Source organism: Muntiacus reevesi, chromosome X (assembly GCF_963930625.1).
Source record: "Muntiacus reevesi chromosome X, mMunRee1.1, whole genome shotgun sequence".
Lineage (NCBI taxonomy): Eukaryota > Metazoa > Chordata > Mammalia > Artiodactyla > Cervidae > Muntiacus > Muntiacus reevesi.
In genome coordinates this window covers 121,054,150-121,069,882 of record NC_089271.1, presented here as the reverse complement: position 1 = coordinate 121,069,882, position 15,733 = coordinate 121,054,150, and the positions used below count along the sequence as shown (strand labels likewise).

Genomic DNA, 15,733 nt, shown 5'->3' with positions numbered 1-15,733 from the left:
AAAGTTGCTTTTTAAAAATACCATCATATCTTCTCAGTGAGAATGGCTACTCACGTTAATCTTAATTCCTGAGGTTTCAGTAAAGGATATTTCTTCTCTCTATTCAGTGCCTCAGCATCAAAAAGAATTCAGTTGCATTTGGGGCTATGCCTAACTCATTATAAGCACTCTTCATGCATCCGTGGCTCTCCTATTTATATAGTAAATAAGAAAAACAATTTAACACATCATTGCATAAGATTTCTAGGGCACCTGATAATTTTAAAGTGGTAGTTGGAATTTTGGATTATAAGCCCATTTTCCACATTTGAAATAACCTCATAGCCTTTAGCTCTAATTTCTTGGTTCAATTTTCTTAACCATTTAAACCACCTCTGAAACGACATCAGTTTGCTTCTCCATAGGATATGCTTTAGTATTTGTGGAATGGCTCAGTGGGAAAATCTGCAAATTTTATGAATCATAAAAGCACATTTGTAAGACAGCATGGCATTTTATTGGGCCAATGACTGTTATCTCAGCCTGTTCATCATCTTTTTGTTTTTTTGTTCATCATCTTTAAAAAAAATTAATTTTACTGAATTTTTTTTGGCTGCACCATGTAGCATGCAGGATCTTAGTACCCCAACCAGGGATTGAATCCACACCCTCTGCAGTGGAAGTGCGGAGTCTTAACCACTGGAGCGCCAGGGAAGTCCCCATCCTTTGAGTGCTGTAGTGTCAACACAATCAAGACAGAACTGGAACCAATATGGATTTATTATAGTAAATGGGAAATATAATTCAATCATGAAACTATTGGGTAACATACACCAAATGAAAGCAAACCTAAAAAAATAGAGACCGCCCCCGTCCCCCAGGTTCTTGGTGTGATTTTAGTCCCTCTGGCGCTTTGGAGCAAATGAATCCTGCCCACCCCATTGTGTGGAAGGCATTTGAAAGAAACAGGCGCTGCTTTGTGCATTAAAACAGACTCTGAGACCCTTAGCAGCTGCATCAGTCATTTCTAGGACTCCTCATGAGAGGGCTCTTGGAGCTCAATGGTGGCTTATGGTCCCAACAGCTTGGAAATCCAGTGAACATACAGTTGCCTAGTTGCCTGTGAAGCCCTCCTGCACTTCAGCCTGCCACAGTGGATCTGTTAGGTGGAACACATCTTTCCCGGTCAGCCAGGCTGCGAGACTATGGCTTCGAGGCTTCAGCTGCATCAACAGCTGACTCCTGGCTCCATGTGATCATATTTTCATATTCTCATGCCTACTTAGCATTTTATGATATTGCATAAAGCAACTCCCTCAGAAGATTTTAAGAGTGAAAACACACTGAAATTGGTATCTATATCACATGGCACTGTATCAAGGATGCCTTTGTCCTGTGAGGGGGGGTTGTTAAACTGCTGTGTCCCATTAGTCCAGATTTCTGGATTTGCAGATTAACCCCGTGGCAGAGCATACTGACAGGTTTTCTTTTGTAAACACAAACAAACAAAATAACTGATGAGCCCTCTTGGTATGGATTATGCTTTCAGGAAGCCATGCACATTCATTTCTTTGAGATATGCATATCAGTGTGACCTGTTCATTTATGGCTTACTTTTGACTTCTTGTAGCAAATATCCTAGGGAAACATCTTATTGTTGTAGTTGTTTACTCTCTAAGTCATGTGAGACTCTTTGTGATGCCATGTACTGTAGCCCACCAGGCTCCTCTGTTTATGTGATTTCCCAGCCAAGAATACTGGAGTGGGTTGCCATTTCCTTTTCCAGGGGATCTTCTTGATCCAGGGATTGAATGTATGTCTCCTGCTTTGGCAGGCGGATTCTTTACCACTGAGGCACCTGGTAAGCCCACAGGGAAACATTACCCTCCAAGAAATGCCAGCAAAAGTGTGAATCAAAATTCTTACAAGTGTTTAATTCTCCTTGACCTAGTAACACTACTTCGGAGAATTCTGTCCTGAGGGATTAAACAGACATGTCAAAGATTTATGGCTGTATGTGTGCTCAGTCATTCAGTCATGTCCAACTCTGCAACCACATGGACTGTAGCCCACCAGCTTCCTCTGTCCATGGGGTTATCCTGGGAAGAATACTGGAGTGGGTAGCCATTATCTCCTCCAGGGGATCTTCCCAACTCAGTGACTGAACCCATATCTTCTATGTCTCCTGCATTGGCAGATGGATTCTTTACCACTGAGCCACCTGGGAAGCCTGACAAATATTTATACACAAGGGTGTTTGAAGTGGTATTATAACAGTGAGAAATTGGAAATAACAAATGTACAGCTATAGAAAAATGGTTAAAATATTACATACTCATGTTGAAAAACATGCAACCTTTACAACTCATGTTTTTGAAGAAAGTTTAATGACATAGGAAAATAGCAAATATAATATTAAGTGAAGAAAGCAGATAAAGGAAAGTAACAGTGAATATCTCTGGATAGTATAATTATAGGTAACTTTATAATTTTCTATATTTTCAAAAACTTCTAAAATGAATGAAAATTATAATCAGAAAAGAGTAATGAACATCATGTATACATGAATATATATCTCTAAAAGAAATCCAGGAAATCTGGGGTAGTTTTAGCACCTAGCTCTCAATAAACATTCATGGGGTAGGTAGACAGATGAATGAATAAATGGCAGTTGACACTTATAGGTACCATCATTGACTTTATATGATTGCAAGAAATAACAAATGAAGATTTATTAATTAAAAGGAGAAGAATTTCAGACCAGTCAGCAGTTTGAAGGATGACATAGAAGGTACTGAAGAAATCACAAAATGAGTGGCTGATGGCAGCTAAGGTGTGGGGCCAGTTGCTGTTCTTGTTGCCCAGCTGTCAGTACCATCTTTCTTCTAGTTCTGTGCATCCTCGAAGTATCTCTCGAGCCTGCTGTTTTCACTGGTCTCTGTTCACTTTGGCCAGTGACTGAGCAAGTGCAGATGAAATCAAAGTCACAAGTTCATTTCCCATGTGAACCAGCAAACGCTTCATCATATAGGGTGACAGTATCCCAAGGCCAAGTCTGGCTAGCCAGCTCTCAGAGATGGCTGTTTGGTCATGTGGACAAGCAGGGGGGCGGTGATGGATCAGGGAACATTTGTGAGACAACTCAAAATGCCTGTGTCCAGAGGGCTGTGTGTTCTGTTCTTAAGGGTTGTCTCTGAAACAGAGGTGTGCTATGTGTAACATTAGCTACCCAAGGAATTAGTATAAAACTTAGCCATGTCACAGTATTTTTTTTAACAGATTCACAGTAAGCTGTTCATGGAAATGATTGATGAGCCCAGTTGATCCACATTCTGTCCTACAAGGTATTAATATCTTTTGGCTATTTTGATCAAATTGCTGCACAGGATCTGGCTTCTCTGCAAGTGTATCAGGAGACAACATTGGATGCGTGAATGAAATCTAAATATTTCCACGCCAGTGCATTCCCTTATCTGTACAGGAACCTGCATCAAAGAAAGCCATTAGAGTAGTAGAGAGCTTTCTGTATCTCTGCTCTTGGTGGCTTATCAAACACAGGCTTCTTGATTGTGGTTACTCTTAAACACAAGTATATGATAACAGTGCCCAGTTAATATCTCCTCTGTCTTGATCCTGCTAAGGTATTAGATTGATGTTTGTCTTTTCCAGCCTGAGTCACCTCTCATCACTCATTTTTCAAAACCCTTATTCAGGGATTGAGGAATTCATGGTTTGGAGCCTGATAGTCCTTGTCCTAGAGGTCACAATGCCTGCAAACATGACTGATTCCCTTGAATCAATCAGCTGGATATTTTATACCTCAGGATTTTTAAGGAAGAGGAAGAGAATATTTTCTGAGCACTAACAATGTGCTGGGTTTACTAGGCATTTTTACGTACAGTGTCTGAGTTAATCCTCACCAATAACCAAATAAAGTAGGTATAATTACCCCCAATGTTACAAATGAGAAAGCTGTGGCTTTGAGAACTTGAACGACTGAATCATAATTTGATTACTGGTCGGTTGGACTTCAAAACCTGCGATTTTCCCATTGGACACACCGACTTCCAGGAATAGCAGGGTTTTTTTAGGCTGAACCTCATAGCACAACAATCAGCTGGCCTCTGCTCAGCTCCTGCCTTTCTCCTGTAACTAAATTCCATTCCACTTTGCTTGTGTTACCTTGGCAAGATCAGGCCTTTGCAGCAAGGCCAGAAAATTAAGCATTGAACCACTAATAAGGAGACCATTGATTTGAGCCTGCTTTCAATTTTGTCCTCAAACCCAGTTACCCTTTGTGTTTTACCTCATTCCCAGTAACTCATAACCCAGTCCAAGCTGGCATAACTGGTACTTGCTGGGTGCTTAGCCTTTCAAGGCATATTGGACTCCATCATCCACTCGAGAGCCAGAAGGTTTTTCAGTTGTAGGAACATAAAGGTTACTATGGCAAAGGCAAGCACGGTGCTGCTCTAGGTCAAAGTAGCAAGCAGAACAACTTGCAAAATGATCTATCAGAGGAGGCTTAATGTGTATTAGAAGAGATCAGAGAAAAATATGCCATTTGGTCTGAAGGTAAGAGAAGAAAGGGAGAAGGGAACTTTCAAGAACATGGACATGAAAAGGGATGACCGTTAACTTCAGAAAAACTGAGGAGAGCAAGCTGGGGGTTAATCTAAGACTGAAGGGGAATGAAAACCCAAGTGCAAAGCATCCTTCTGAGAGGTCAATTCCATCCAGGTTCTGAGCATCATAGTTTGAGATTGGAATGAAAATTGTCAGAGACCTCTTAGAGTTAGGCATTACACGTTAGGCTCCGGTGTATCCCCAAGTCATCATTTGTAGAGATATCGAGGGGTTAACCTTCCAAGGTTGTTTGGCACCAGGTCCCAGACAAATCAATCTGTACCGTTTTGGTTTCTTCCTTTCCCATTTTTGTTGTCCACTTGGCAGCTTTCTAGGGACACAATCTAGTTTAGGGCCTTAGGAGACAAACTTCCGAGGAATGTATTGTGGAGACTAGGAGGTTGGAGTAAGGGTTATAGGAAACTCAAGGAGGCTGAACATGGCTCCTAGATTTCTTCCCCACTATGCTCTTAATAGTTTCTGCTGCCAGGGTTGCCCAGAGTGAGCCTGAGCATAATTCCCAGTTGCCAACTGTCATTTTCTGTACCCACAAGAGAGCCGGATGAGGCTGGTCTCCTGGGCCATTTTGGAGGCATCCTCTTATGCAACTGAATTTCTTAGGGAAATGCAGATTTGGGAGTAAATGGCAGAAGGTCAAGCTTTGAGGAGCAAAGTGGGCCCAGTGTGGAGACCTTGACAGTGCCGTGTTTTGGTACCTGCCCCTTTCTTTCCTTTAAGTGTCTTGGAATCTGTGGTTCAGCATCGTCACCAGCAAGAAGCTACAAGTGACATAAGAGGCCACCTGAGGGAAAGGGGCACCAGAGAGTTAAGAAGGTGGTGGGCTGGGTGGGTAGGGGGTTAGCAGCAGAAAGAATCACAAGACTGGCTATTTGTCAAAGAAACACTCTTGAACAGCATACTAAAGACCAGCTTTAGTATCTATTTCAGGTTCCTACATTTATACAATCTCACTACATAAAATGTCTGATTACATCAAGGAGGGCAGGACTCCTCCTTTTATCAAAGCAATCACTATAGCAAACAGTTACAAAGAACAGAACCTCATTTTTCTAGTACTGTGCTGTCTAATCTGATAGCCTATGTCCATGTGTAGCTCTTCAGCATTTGGAACATGGCTAGTTTGAATTGAGATGTTCCATAAAGGTAAGATACACAGCAGACTTCAAAGATTTAGCATGAAAAAGAGTATAATATTTTATATTGATTACAGGTTGAAATAATAAAGTTGGAGGTATATTGAGGTAAATGAAACATTAACATTAATTTTGTCTGTTTCTAGTTTTACCTTTTTAACACAACTACAAGAGCATTTAAAATTACATAGATGGCTTGCAATAGATTTCTATTAGACAACGCTGTTTTCGTGTGTTCAAAAATAAGATTTGAGTTTAAGCCTCTTTCCAGTAGTACACTTGTTGCTTTAAGTAAGTATACCTGTATAGGAGAAACAGATTCATTGCCAAAGAAGGGCAGGGAGGAATGGAGATTTGCAAGTGGGGAAGCTGATTATAGAGGGTGAGGGGGTGCAGGGGTACAGGGGGTGGTCAGTTGCCAGAAGCAAGTGCTCTCTTTCCCCCATAGCTCCATCTGATCTCCTAGCTGGGGCTCTGCGAAGCGAGGGAGAGGCACTTTGAAACTGGTCTGCCTTTACCATCTTAGCCTTCAAGCTCTAAGTGGGACATGGTGGTGATGTAACGCACACTTTCCCTGTGCCCCTCTGGACCCCCATCCCTGGCCGAGAGAAGAAGGCATGCGGCGAGCCCCTTCTTCATAGCCAGGGCCATCTGGGAGAACTGTTGCTGCACCTCCTTCTGCCAACAGGCATAGATGAGTGGGTTCAGCAGGGAGTTGCCCACGCCGAGCAGCCACAGGTACTGCTCCAGCACCAGGTAGAGGCGGCACTCCTGGCAGGCCACCTGCACAATGCCCGTGATAAGGAATGGGGACCAGGACAGCGTGAAGCTACCAATGAGAATGGCCACTGTGCGCACAGCCTTTAAGTCACTGGGGGTCCGTGGGGGCCGGTGAGCCCCGGCCAGGGCTCCCGCATGCTCCGTGTTGCGGATCTGCTGGCTGTGCGTGGAGGCAATCTTGAGTATGTCACAGTAGAAAAAAACAAAGAGCAGCAGAGCTGGAAAGAAGCCGACGCAGGAGAGGGTCAGCACGAAGCGCGGGTGAAACACAGCGAAGAAGCTGCAGGACCCCCTGTAGGTGGTCTGCTGGAATCCGTGGATCCCGAGGGGAAGGAAACCAATGAGGTTAGACACCAACCACAGCCCGGCAAGGCAGGTCCCGACCACGAACCCATTCATGATCTGGAAATAGCGGAGGGGCCACTTGATGGCAAGGTACCTGTCAAAGGCAATCAGCATGACCGTGAGGACAGAGGCGGCTGCAGAAGAAGTGACAAATGCCATCCGAAGGCTGCACAGCGTCTTCTCCGTGGGCCGAGCCGGGCTGGAGAGCTGGTCTGTGACTAGGCCAGAGATGGCCAGGCCAAGCAAGGCATCAGCCACAGCCAGATTCAAGGTGAAACAGAGACTGACGCTATCATTCTTGAAGATCAACGGCAGTACCGCCATGGCCACAAGGGCATTAGCAGCAATAATGAGGGAGGCCAGGACAGCAAGGATCACTCCAAATGAGACAGATGATTCCATATCTTGAAGTGGCAGGATTTCCACTTACCGGGGGATACTGGCCCTCCAGCTCAAATTCTCACGGGCTGGGTGAGATGGAGCTGTGTGTTCAGAGTTGGCAGTCCAGGCTGGCGGCTGGCTGTCTTCAGGATCCTGCTGGTCATGGAGAATCACTCCTTCTCTGGTTTTCAGTCCTCAGCCTCTTGCCTCTCCAGTGATCTGAAGGCAGCAACCCCAGTGCAGATGTATCCCTCGGCCCCGAGCTAGTCCCTCCTCCAACAACCAGGTTACTAGACAACTCCCAAGTACCTGGCTCCTGTTGTCTCGCCAGGCTCTCTCCCCTCACTAACGTTTCAAGGACTTTGTTTGGACAGACCAGGGCATTCATCATGTCTCCTGTCTCACAGAAGAGATAATTGACTCTAATCACACGTTTTTCTCTCTATAACTTGATTTTAAATGTCCACTTCTTTTCTCCCTAAGCCTCAAATACTATCTTGACAAATAATCTCAGCTGAATTAAGCATTTTCTGGGATAATGAATTCTCAGTTACTATTATGACTGCTTTTATTTTATTTTGTTGTTTTTTATCCCTTTTATTTTATATTTTTTTCCATTTATTTTTATTAGTTGGAGGCTAATTACTTTACAATATTGTAGTGGTTTTTGTCATACATTGACATGAATCAGCCATGGATTTACATGTATTCCCCATCCCGATCCCCCCTCCCATCTCCCTCTCTCCGCGATCCCTCTGGGCCTTCCCAGTGCACCAGGCCCGAGCACTTGCCTCATGCATCCCACCTGGGCTGGTGATCTGTTTCACCCTAGATAATATACATGTTTTGATGCTGTTCTCTCAAAACATCCCACCCTCGCCTTCTCCCACAGAGTCCAAAAGTCTGTTCTGTACATCTGTGTCTCTTTTTCTGTTTTGCATATAGGGTTATCATTACCATCTTTCTAAATTCCATATATATGTGTTAGTATACTGTAATGGTCTTTATCTTTCTGGCTTACTTCACTCTGTATAATGGGCTCCAGTTTCATCCATCTCATTAGAACTGATTCAAATGAATTCTTTTTAATGGCTGAGTAATATGACTGCTTTTAATTGAGCATGATGACCATAATCCATTGAAGTGGGAAGTGGGCAGGCAAGCTATTTTAGGTCCAGCATACTTTCAGGAGAGTTATACACATGTTGGTGGTTTCTTATCTTTCATTTCCTAACACCTCAGATTCTAATTCTTTCAAATAGGGTGTGCTGGTCCCCTATTTCTCATCCCTCAAAGCTTGATTGAGGATTCAGAAAGGCTGGAGAAGCAAAAGAGAATTGTTACTAGCTGTCATTCAGTTTAGAAGAGAGCCCGTTCCCTATTGAAAGCTGCTGTCTGTTGGGTATACTCACTGAGAAAATTTCTGCCATATGTTGGACTCTGTCTCTGGTCAAGAGTTGTGGCTGCCAGCCTTGTACTTTCTTCTTTTTGGCTGTGCCAAGTGGCATGTGGGATCTTAAGTTCCCTGACTAGGGATTGAACCTGTGCTCCCTTCAGTGGAAGTGTGGAGTCCTAACCACCAGACTGCCAGGAAAGTGTACTTGTACTTTCTTGATCCTGTGACCTTGCCTTTCTTTTTAAAGAATTTTATTTTATTCAAGTATAGTTGATTTACAATGTTAATTTCTGCTGTACAGCAAATTGATTCAGCAAATTCACACACATTCTTTTTCATGTTCGTTTCCATTATGGTTTATCATAAGATATTGAATATAGTTCCCTGTGCTATACAGTAGGACCTTGTTTACCATCCTACATATAATAGTTTGCACTTAACTAATCCCAAACTCTCAATCCCTCCCTCCTCCTTCCCCCTCCCTGTTAGCAACCACAAGTATGTTTTCTGTGTCTGTGAGTCTGTTTCTGTTTCATAGATAGGTTCATTTGTGTCATATTTTAGATTCCACATATAAGTGATATCATATGATATTTGTGTGTCTCTTTCTGACTTACTTCACTTGGTATGATAATCTTTAGGTTCATCCATATTGCTGCAAATGGCACAATTTCATTCCTTTTTATGGGTGAATAATATTCCATTGCCTATATATGCCACATCTTCTTTATCCATTCATCTTCTGAAGGGAATTTAGGTTATTTCCATGTCTTGGCTATTGTAAATAATGTTGCAATGAACATTGGGGTCCATGTATCTTTTTGAATTATAGTTTTCTCCAAATATATACCCAGAAGTGGGACTGCAGGATCATATTGGCCTTGTTTTTCTTGATCCTATTGACTTGAAGTATCTCTGGGACAGGAGAAGGCGAGGTGAGCTGTACTCTGGAAAGTGCACTAATGTTTGGTTGTGGAATTTTCCATTTTCCAACAATAGAGTTAGACCAAAGGACAGCAGTGTTGCTGAGGCAGGTGAGATGGGCCCAGGGAGGGTGGCTGTGTAGCTCATTCTTATTTTAGATTGTATATCCATTTGCTCAGGTACATTAGAACTAACCTTTTGCATGCTACTCTCATCTTGGATACCAAGAAGAGAGAGGTGGGGAGAAGAGTGATTAGAAGCTTATTTACTCAATTCGGGTCAGAGCACAAATGGGAAAAGTTAGTGTTTTAAGTGAGAGCGTGGAGAGCAGGGTGCAGAGTTGGAAGCAAATATTATATTCCAGGATGTTTTGACAGTCTGAGAGGGCCTTTGGCAGATGTCTCGCTTATAAGGATCAGAAAGCCAGTGGAGTGGTATTCCGGTTGCCAACCTGAACAGTTCTTATTTTTTGGTACATCCATTAGGAGGCTGGTTTCAGTCGGTTAGCACCTGGTCTAATTTTAAACCTGGATCTAAGGCACGCTTTTGTTTCCCCAGCCCCTTGACTCTATGTGTGGAGTCAAGATGGCTGTTTCAAGGCCATGCTAAAATTCGAGAGTGCATCAGAGTCCCCCAGAGGGCTGGTTAACACCCAGATTTTTTTTTCAACACCCAGATTCTTGAGGCTCGCTGTCAGAGTTTCGGATTCATTAGTTCTGAGGTGTTCCCAAGAATCTGCATTTCTAACAAGCTCCCAGGTGATGCTTATGCTTATGCGCCTCTAGTGAAATGCTCCAGGGAAATGGTTCTTAACTTTAACTGTGCAGTGGAAACACTTGTTGATTCCAAAAGTACAGACATTTGGGTCACACACCAAGGGATTCTTATGGCCTTAGTCTGAGATGTGACCTCTGCATCTGGAATTTTAAAAGATCCACAAGTGATTCTAATATGCAGCCAGGGGTGGGAACCGCTGTCCAATGGCAAAAGCACAGGCTCTGAATTCAGGCCACCTGGGGGCCACCCCTACATTAATTCCTGTGCTTTTGTGTGGACAAATGACTTCACTTCCCTGACTTAGCTTTGACTTCCTCATTTGTGACATGGGGACGGTAATACCTACATCTCAGTGTTGTGGGGATGATGAAAATGAGATTATGATGGATATGAAAAGGCTTTTTAAAAGATTGTATTTATTTATGGCTGCAATGGGTCTTTGTTGCTCCATGAGGGTTTTCTCTAGTTGGGATGAACAGGGGGCTACTGCTCATTGCGGTGTGCAGGCTTCTCACTGCAGTGGCTTCTCTTGTTTTGGAACATAGGCTCTAGGGCATGTGAGATTCAGCAGTTGTGACACATGGCCTTAATTGCCCTGCTGCATGTGGGATCTCCCTGGAGCAAGGATCGAACCTATATCTCCTGCATTAGCAGGTGGATTCTTAACCACTGGACCACAAGGGAAGTCCATGAAAAGGCTTTAGTTGAGTATACCTTCTTATTGAGGAGAAGGAAAATGACATGAATATCCATCCAATGTTGATAAATACAATGAATGAAAAGGGCTTCTTCCCTGGTGGCTCAGATGGTAAAGAATCCTCCTGCAATGTGGGACACCTGGGTCCGATCACAATGTGGGAGACCTGAGTTCCATCCCTGGGTTGGGAATATCTCCTGGAGGAGGGCGTGGCAACCCACTCCAGTAGTCTTTCTTGGAGAATCCCCATGAACAGAGGAGCCTGGCGGGCTACAGGCCATGGGGTCGCAAAGAGTCAGACACGACTGCGCAACGAAGCATAGCACATGGAGGAAAAATAAAGCAGCTAATTGTGTCCAACTCTTTGTGACTCCATGGACTGTTGGCTGCCAGCCTCCTCTCTCCATGGCATTCTCCAGGCAAGAATACTGGAGTGGGTTGCCATTTCCTACTCAAGGGAATATTCCCGACTCAGGGATCTAACCCGGGTGTCCTGCATTATAGGCAGATTCTTTACTGTTTGACCCACTAGGGAAGCCTTGTCTTCTAGCGTCTTGTGCACCAAAGGGTGAACCAGATCAGCAACATTGGTATGACCTGGCAACTTTGTAAAAATGCAAATCTTTTGCCTTTGGTAGTTCTTCTGCTGGTTCCTCTGCTTGAGATGCTCTTGCCCATTCCCTATCTTCCATCTACAAGGTGACTACCTTCAAGGTCCAGTTCAACTGTTATCTACCTTTCTGTAGTACACAACAATCTGCTTTCCATCCCCAGCTTCTTCTGACCCCAAGCAGTCAGAATGAATTGATGCCTTATCTAGTTCCAGTAGCACTTCACTCATGTCTTTACTGCAACATTCATCCTTTTGTATATTTATTCACATATGTAACTGTCTGGAAACACTGTGAGCTGTAATCATGTAGTTTTGTTCACTGTAGTATCCCCAGCATCTAGACCAGCACCTCAACACCAGTACCTGAACACGAACAAACACAGGATATGACTTTATGTAGGTGTTAGACGTGTTATTATTATTTTTTTTTAGTGTAAAAAGATACCAGCATAGAATATCACCTCCTTTGCTATCACCCTGAGGCAAACCACCATCATCTCTTGCCTGAATTATTGTGGAGCTTCCCAACTGGTCTTACTGCTTCTATCCTAGGCATTTCCATGCACCCTCCACACCCCTGACTTCCCCACCCCTGACCACCTCCAGTCTGCGGCCAAGGTGATCCTGCTAAAATGTAAGTCAGACTAACATCCTTTAGTGGCTTCTCACCTCACATTGAGTAAAATCCAAAGTTGCCACCCAATATGTTCATGCCTGATCTCCTCCCATGATCCCATTTATCCTGTGACCCTCATTTATCCCCTTTAGAGGCTAAAGATACAGACTTTGGAGCCACACTATCCTGTGGCTTCCCATTTATCAGTTATGTGACCTAGGGCAAGTGACATAACCTTTCTGTGCCTCAGCTTCTGCATCAGCAAAATGGGGACAATAGTATCTCCTTCATAGGATTGCTGTGAGAAGTAAATGAATTAATATGTGTAAAGTACCTAGAAAAGTGTCTAGTATGTGGTGGGTACTAAATCAGATTTTATTAAATGAACAAAAATCTGTCATTCTTTCCCTTGCCTGCTCCTCTCCAGCCAGTCTGGCATGCTTGTTGTTTCTAAAACATGCTCCCATCTCAGGACCTTTGCACGTACTGTTCCTGCTGCCTACAACACTCTTCTCCCAGAAATCTCCAAGTGTTGCTCCTCATCTTCTTGTAGATCTCTGCCTTCATGTCACTTTACTGGGGAAGGGGCTTCTTTGACTGACACCACTTATAAAATAGCAACACTCTCCCGCTCTCTTGTCACCAATGCTGCTTTATTTTTCCTTCATAGTATTTATCAAGATTGGATGTATATTCATGTAATTTTCCTTTTCCTCAATAAGAGTGTAAGCTCCATAAGGACAGGAATTCCACTTCCCCTGTTTGCTGTTATATCTCCAGCACTTATACCAGTGTCTAGCATATAATAGTTGCTCAATAAATATTTGTTGAATGGCTGAACAAAAGACAAAAGCAAGAAAATTAAGGTCATGCTCTTTCTGCCAAGCTAACATGGCAATAAAAATGTGATAAAGAAAAGATATCTGGATAAAAGTAAGAAAATGATAATGGTGTAGAAAGGGACAAAGGGAAATAAAAGCCTCTTTCCCTTTACCCTCATCTGTTTTCATAAATGTTACCATAGCTGTATTTTCAGTCTCATTAACCAATAATTGTATTGTGTACTTGCTATGTGTTTGAGCTTTGTGGTACTGAGAGCTTAAAGATGCAGTCTTTACCTTCTAGGACCTCACAGTCTTTCTGGGGGGAGAACATAGAAGAGCTGTGAAGAACTGCAGAGTTCAGAAGTTGGAGCCATCAATGCAGGCTGGTAAGGTCAGGGAAAGTTTCCTGAACGAGAAATGCTTTGACTGGAGTTTGGAGCTCGGGCTGTTTTCAATCAGAGTGAGGTGAGTGGCCCAGGGATATATGGATCTCTCAGAAGAGGTATCTAGGTTGGATAATGAAAGGGGCCCTTGAGATAACAGATAGAAGTGGAGCCTGGCTGAAACTGAGGCTTCTTGGGGCGGGGGAGCAGTTGGAGAAAAGACTGAAGAATAGGGGCTGGGGCAGTTATAAGAGTACTGAAAGAGCTAGGAGGCATGTGACGATGACTCAGAACATCACTGAGAGTAGACAGGATGTGTTTGACAGACACTGAAGTGGCGCAATTATTAGGAATTGGTGATTGGATAGATATCTTTGGGTGAATACCAATAGGGAATACAAGCATGACATCCCTGTTTTTGAACATGGGCAACCAGGAAAATGGTGATAACATTCCCTGAAACAGAGAAGTCAGGAGGGAAAGTGTTTGCGGGTATAGTGTGGTGGTCAGAAGTGGAGAGATGAATTTGACTAGCCATATTGTTGAGCCTTTCCTTGAATGTGGGGACTGCCATCAATTTCCTTAGCATTACCCACTGAACCAAGAAATGAGCTCTGCGTACAATGGGTGCAAGTGAATGTTATTGGTGAAGAAAGGAGTAGAAGCTGGGAGAGCTGAAAACCTTCCCAGTTTGCCTGGGACATCTCCATGGATGTACTTCCAATTGGTAGGAATTGGTAGGTAAGATGATGCCTAGATTTCCATAAGTCTGAGTGGAAAGAGGAGGAGAATCCAGAGGACCCTCTGAATTTAATGTCTGAGAGGAGGACCAGAATTTGCCATCCCAGGTGTCTGTTATTTGGTTGGTCTTACTCTTCTCTTTTGCTTCAGCTTCCTTTTGAACTCTGATGACCAAGGCCTAGGTATTGCTCCAATTCTCTCATTTCACAGTTGCTGGAAGAATTCAGCCAGATAATGCTGCAAGCTAGTTTACCACTTTGCAGTGACTACTTCAGCCCTACAACTAGGCAACCTAAGGTTTCCAGGAGCAGATAAAACCCCTATGCAATCTGTCACTGTTTAGTTTTCATTGCCAATGTAATTCTACCAAGTTAATGAATAGCTGGGTTGGAGTGGGGGAAGGGAAGAGACACAGAATGAATGAAGAGAAACTGTCATTTATGGGCAGATTCTGTTTTGCTTCTTAGCAAGACATTGGGTACATGGTGAACCATTGAGGGTACAGTTGTCATCATCACCGTCATCATCAAAGTACTTTTATGAAGTGGCTAGTTTCAGGGATTCTGAGCTAGGCCTACACAGAGAACTACACAGCTCTGGAATTTCACTTTTAGACCAGGCATGGTCTAAGACCAGATACTGATGTGGACATGTGCAAGATGAATTTAAATCTTCAATATGGTTTATTTACACATTATATGTCACCACCTCTTCTATAGGTTCCTGATTATTTCTGGAGTGAAATCTATCAAGCAGATATATCCTGTATGCTCAATGATATTATCAGCTCTTTGAAGGCAAAGAACCCAACCTTACAATTCTATCTACAGACTTGCTGTACAGAACATATACAGATGCTCAGTATGGATTCATAAATCAACCAGACCTGATGGGTAGACAGAGTACCTTTTAAATCATTAATATTTAACTCCTTTGAACCTCAGTTTCTTCTATAAAACGGAGAGAATAATTGTATCACAGACATCACAGGGCTGTTGTGAGGATAGAAAGCCAATGCATATAAATTGATTAGCACACAATTTAGTATTGTCTGCTCAACTGTTAGCTATTAATTTAATAATACGAATTTCTACCTCCCGTAGGAGACTGTGGAAAAGGGGTAGCAGCTTTTCACACAAATCTGGGTATTCAATTCAGCCTAAAGAGGTATACTTGTCAGTTGCCTATGTATTGGGATTTGAGAGAGAAAAAAAAAAAGATTCACCCTCTCACATATCTTCTTTACTTTTCTGCCGTCACTCTTGAACAAGGATGCTTTGCTGGGGGTGCGCGTGTGAGTTACTGACTGGGAGTGAAGGATGGAGGTGGAATTTGACTGGGAGCGAAGGCTAGGATTCAAGTCGCCGTATCAAGCACTTTTTCAGTCTTAATTCAGCAAACATTTGTAGCTAACCTAATCAATGCCAGGTGTCGTCCAGGACCTAGGAGTCCTGGAATAGACCAGGCTCGCACCCTTGCCCAATTTTACGGAGGAAC

At 43.2% G+C, this 15,733-nt stretch overlaps 1 protein-coding gene across 1 annotated transcript; it reads right to left on the bottom strand.

Annotated features, from left to right (window-relative positions):
- Positions 1 to 6,281: 6,281 nt before the first annotated feature.
- On the bottom strand, positions 6,282 to 7,286 carry GPR119 (G protein-coupled receptor 119). Its single transcript, XM_065915267.1, has one exon. The coding sequence runs from the start codon at positions 7,284 to 7,286 to the stop codon at positions 6,282 to 6,284; it is 1,005 nt and encodes a 334-aa protein (XP_065771339.1).
- Between the last annotated feature and the right edge of the window lie 8,447 nt (positions 7,287 to 15,733).

Excerpts from the sequence above, each read along its gene's own strand:
- GPR119 (XM_065915267.1), bottom strand. The coding sequence starts at position 7,286 with ATGGAATCATCTGTCTCATTTGGAGTGATCCTTGCTGTCCTGGCCTCC.